The sequence below is a fragment of the Natrix helvetica genome (genome assembly GCF_964273705.1).
Source record: "Natrix helvetica genome assembly, chromosome: 2".
NCBI lineage: Eukaryota > Metazoa > Chordata > Lepidosauria > Squamata > Natricidae > Natrix > Natrix helvetica.
The window spans coordinates 230,291,758-230,296,971 of NC_138552.1; the positions used below are offsets into that span (position 1 = coordinate 230,291,758).

Below are 5,214 nucleotides of genomic sequence, written 5' to 3' on the forward strand. Positions count from 1 at the left end.
GTAAGAGAGATACGTTGCATATGTGTGTGGGTCAACACAGTTTTTTGTGGAAGGATGGAAGATGAAAGAGTATGGGAAAAGTAATCTTAAGCACTTTTTTATTTTTTTGTTTATGTGTGGCACAGAATGTATTTCGCCAGCATGACCTGGATAAATCAGGAACTATGAGCTCTTATGAGATGCGTCTGGCCTTGGAATCAACTGGTGAGTATGGAAGGGATGGATAGAAAACGCTGAGTTGGTAGGTGTAGGAATCTTTTATCACCCGAAGAGACTGACATGTTAATTATGCTACATATTTTGAATTTTCATTTATGCTGGATAATGAATGAATAATAATTTGTTCAATTGTTCTTTTATTCCTGGCAAATACGATCAATGGAGAGTGAAAGGAGAGTGAAAGAATGAAAGGAGAGTGAAATCCCTTTCTCAGGCATGGAAAATGAAGCTAATCAATACTATTGGTTGGGTTCCAGCCTCCCAGATGGGCTATGAGAACTTTGGAAAGTGTTTGGCCTCTGATGCTAATGCTACTTTCACATTCTGATTTGGACATCTTTGAATTTGAGAACATTCATGGAAATTGAATTTCTGTGATGAATAAAAATATGTTATCCATGTTGTTGAACTGCTCCAGATATGAGTTATTTCTGCTCCTGCCTGAATCACCCATTTCTTTTATAGTTTGGAAATGCAAAAAACCAAAATAAACATTGTACTATGCCTGTAGAGCTACTCCTGCCCTTGATTTTTAATGAAAAAGTCTTGAGCATTCAGATACCTCTTAAGTATGGGGTGTGGCTTTGCCTTTCCTCTTTTTATATTCAGGAAGTGCCAACAGTAATCCAGACTTAGTTGCCTTTATGATTCAATAGAAAGCTCTAGGCTTGGTCCTCCGAATTCTATTTTTAGCTAGATGTGATCCAGAAGAGAATTTTTAGCTGCTCTAATTCTGAGGACACTGCCCTGAGAGTTCAAGTCCCCAATCAGCATGCCTCAATCTCTTACAGCTAATCTAACCATTGCTTGTTCAATTAAATGAAAGGGACTCCTTTCTGCAACTCAATCTTGTTCCTCCAAGGAAAACCTCACTTAATAAAATAACTCATGGTGCACTATTAGAGAGCTTTTCCCTGGAGGAGCAAGATAGACACACCCTTTCCCCTCCATTATGCATTTAAGATATGATTTTTCCTAAGAAAGATTCTTAGAGAAAACATATGTCCTGGAGTCTCTCTTTAGTCACTCCAAGGAGTATTTGCTTTTGTGGTAAAACAAAAAATGTGATTTCTTAACTGCAAGTACATGCAGATCAATAAGTTGGTATTACCACTGTATTTCTTCCAAACATGGTAGGATTTGCCTCCAGCCTCTAGTAGGAATTCACTCACAGCACCTGCTTCTGTATAAATATAGACCATTCCAGCAGCTAGGTGATTCTAGGCTCCTTCTAAAGATATGTCATCTAATGAGCTTATACCTAATGTTTTTCAACTTTCCTGAATTTTTAAATCGTTTCCTGAATCTCTTCTAGTATGCCTCATGACTTTCACTCTGTCAAGGCTAATGTTCCATTTCTAAATCTTTAGGTTTTAAACTGGACAACAAGTTGCATCAAGTGATAGTGGCACGCTATGCTGATGAAGCAATGGGTGTGGACTTTGATAATTTTGTCTGCTGTCTAGTCAAGCTGGAAACTATGTTCAGTAAGTGCTTATAGTGAAAGGGCTGATAAGGCAGCCACCTCCAGAGGCCATCAATAACCCTCATTTCATGTAGATTCATCTCTAAGCATGATTTGTGAATGTCTGCTTTATTCTTGCAATTTGACTGTAAAAAAAAAAACAGCTTTGCTACACCAAATCCTTAAACTGTAAAATGGGTGGGAGGGAGGGAGGGAAGGAAAGAAGGAAACTCCTGTTGAGGTATAAATTAATTCCAAAATCAGCTGATTATACAATTCATTTAAACTTCCATAGGGATTGATGTAGCTGTAGCACAACCATTTTAGCTCCCCAAATGAAGCTCTGTGAAACTACTGAAGTAAATTGGGTCATTACCAAAATCAAGTCATTTTTTTTAGTGGTTATCTGTTCCTTTGTCCAAGGTTTGATGTGTGAGCTCCTTTGTGGAACTAGTTGACGATAAAGCTGGAATAAAAATTCTTTTATCTAAATGACTTTTCTCTTTATTTTTTGAAAACTTTTCAGGATTCTTCCGTAGTTTGGATTCAGAAGGCTCTGGGAGTGCTGTGATGAACCTTAGTGAGGTAAGAAAGTTAAGACTGTTTTCATTTGTTTTTAACTATTACTTTTTATTTTTAGAATCTTTTGGACATAACTGGGTATGGCAGAAAAAAATTGGAAGCCAATTAGAAGAGATGGAAGAAAAAAAAACAAGGTTTAGTCCTGTTTTGATTGACAGTAGTGTTGTGATTGAATTGTAGGAGAGAAAGACTAGAGAGAAAGCTAAGTTTTGGTTTGATTACTTTACTCTTGAGGTAGTCATGAAATATCCAAGAAGATATTTCTATATCCAAGGACAAGGGAGAGACATGTGGAGGTCTATATGAAAAAAATCATTCTGACAACATATGACAATTAAAGTACCTTTAACATTTGATTCCTACATAATTCTGAAAAATAGAGCAGATTATAGCCTACTGCAGCGATGGCGAACCTTTTTTGGCTCGCGTGGCATAAGTGGGGGGAGCGCAGGGGGGTAGTGTGCGGGTGTGCCGCACCCATAATGCAATGTGCGACCCCCCCAGTGTGCATGCGTGCACTACAGGTGCTCCCCCCCATTTTTGCATGATTTTTTTGCCCTCCTCAGGCTCCAGAGGCTTTATAGGAGCCTGGGGAGGGACGAAAACAGCCTCCCCTGCCCCCCCGGAAGCCCTCTGAAGGCTTCAGGGACCTTCAGGATGCTTCCCTGAAGCCTCCGGAGCAGTCAGAACGAACCTCCGAGCAAACCGGAAGTGACTTCCAGTTTGCTCGGAGGGTCATTTTGAGTGCTCCGAAGGCTTGAGAGACCTTCAGGACGCTTCCCTGAAGCCTCCGGAGCAGTCAAAATGAACCTCTGAGCAAACCGGAAGTCTGTTCCTGAACTTCCGGTTTGCCTGTAGGGCTGGTTTTTTGCACTCCGGAGGCTTCAGGGAAGCTCATGAAGCCTCCAGAGGGCCTCCAGGGGGGGCGGGGGGCTCTTTTCACCCTCCCCAGGCTCCTAAAAAGGCTCTGGAGCCTGGGGAGGGTGAAAAATGGCTTTAAAAAAGGGTGACAAATGGCTCTGCGTGCCACAGGTTCGCCATCACTGGCCTAGTGTATCAGTCTGAGTTTCTTTGTTGCTTTCTTTTCTCCACAGTGGCTGACATTCACAATGTGCGGCTAATGCAGTGATGGAACTTCATAAAGACAACCAGATGGGACTGGGCTATCCTGAGTGCCTTCCATATGTCAGACCTACAGACATAGGATGTCCCATCAACTCTATCCATTCTTTGCACCGCATCCAGTCCAGAACCTGCTTTCTTCTTCCTCTTGGCAACAGACCCAACAATATCCTGTGATTTATGTTCTCTCAGATTTACGTGTCAAAGCTTCTTCAGGAAGCAGGCTATTTCCTGCTATTAGCATAGGTCTTGATAGCAGCATTATAGGAAACGGGGGAAAGCAAGTGAAGGGGCACAGATGCATGTTTGTTCATTCACTGCATGCATGTTTTAGTGATTTTATTGAGCTTATCAAGCCTTTGGAGTGAGCAAGAGGCAGGATTGCAGTTCAGTTATATCTCCTGATCAATTAGTCTTTTTCTCTTCACTGGCTATGGCTGATTTTGATCTTGCAAGAAAGCCTCACTCTCTTTGCTGGGAAGTTCTGCATCTACTACTTTGCTTTTCTCTTGTGAGAAAGTTACAAAGGGAATTGTATCCCTAATTCGACTTTCAGCACAGTGCTTTCTAAAGTAATGCAGTGACACTCTGAAGTGGTGCCAAAGGTTGGTGAAATCAGGCATTTGCCAAGATGACTAAGAAACTCGGCTGTCACGAAAGGCCACTATTTTCACTTCCTGAAGGAACTCAACAGAGACAGAGGCATAATGCTCAGCTTACAAGCTCTGTTTCTTCCAAGGGATGATGGGACTGCATTGAGAGTCCCTGCAGTTTATAAACTATACCAGAAACAGATGTGCTCCATATTGAGGTTTCTGTTCTTTCACTATTAAATTAGAAAAGCTAATCATCCAAGTCATTAGAACAGACTCAGCTAAGCAGCCTGTCCTGCTAGACTTGTACAAAATCCTAGGTAGAAAATGGTCGGAAAACATCTTTACCAATGACCACACTGGAGAGTGTTGCCCCCTTCCCTGCTTCCAATGTAAGAACAGTCTTTCTAGATTTATTAATTTCAAGTTTTAAAAACTAATATAGAAATAGTGAAGTGTGCTTAAGGGTACGCTTTCCTATATTTTTTTTATTTATCTCCACTAGTCTTGGAGATTTTTAACAACGGAAATATTTTTTTTAAAGCAAAACTAAAGTGTCTCTTGAACTTTATGTTTTATACATAGTAAATGAGAACATCAACATATTGCGAACATAGCCTTCTATTTCAGAATATTTTCTGTTCCTATGCAACTAAGGATGTTGTTTTGACAGAGCTTGGTGAATGGGCTAGGAAAAGCTACTGTTGAAGTTGTAAGCATAGATCAGGTCACTACATGCCTTGCACTCCAAGCTTTTAAGAGCAATATCTATGTACAACAAACAATGTGGCTTAATTGAAGGAAAATGTTATTTCTGAGTGTTGTTTCCAGTTATGCCTCTGACTTGTCCTTGGCTAAAAATATCGCTCTCCCTCTCTTGGGTTGCTGGGTTTTTTTGTTTTTTGTTTTGCTAGTAGCTTTAATATTCTGAAGGTATCAGAGCGGAATAAAATATCTACACAGGAAATACATGACTTTGTGGATCACTTCTTACTACTTAATAAGTTACTGCAGTAATATTGAATAGAATATCCTTTCAGATAATGCTATCCATCCTACATTGATTGAATAGGGTCAGGCTAAATGTTCCCATCTATCCTGCCATTTTCATCTTTCTCCAAATGTCCAACTTGCATAGTTAAGTAGTTAGTGCAAAAGGGGAGTTTGTACTGTATAGATACGATCTCAAAATGGTGCTCTCATTTTTGATTAACAAGCGCAAAACAACTATTT

General features: G+C 40.2%; 1 protein-coding gene across 1 annotated transcript in view; it reads left to right on the forward strand.

The window, feature by feature from the left end:
* CAPN11 (calpain 11) overlaps positions 1-4,950 on the forward strand; it is a 50,931-nt gene extending 45,981 nt beyond the window's left edge. Inside the window, exons 19-22 of the mRNA XM_081941557.1 lie at positions 126-204; positions 1,590-1,706; positions 2,211-2,269; positions 3,361-4,950. Of these exons, the coding sequence (XP_081797683.1) occupies positions 126-204; positions 1,590-1,706; positions 2,211-2,269; positions 3,361-3,387 (282 nt within the window). The 3' untranslated portion in view covers positions 3,388-4,950. The remainder of the gene's footprint in view (positions 1-125; positions 205-1,589; positions 1,707-2,210; positions 2,270-3,360) is intronic.
* Positions 4,951-5,214: the final 264 nt, after the last annotated feature.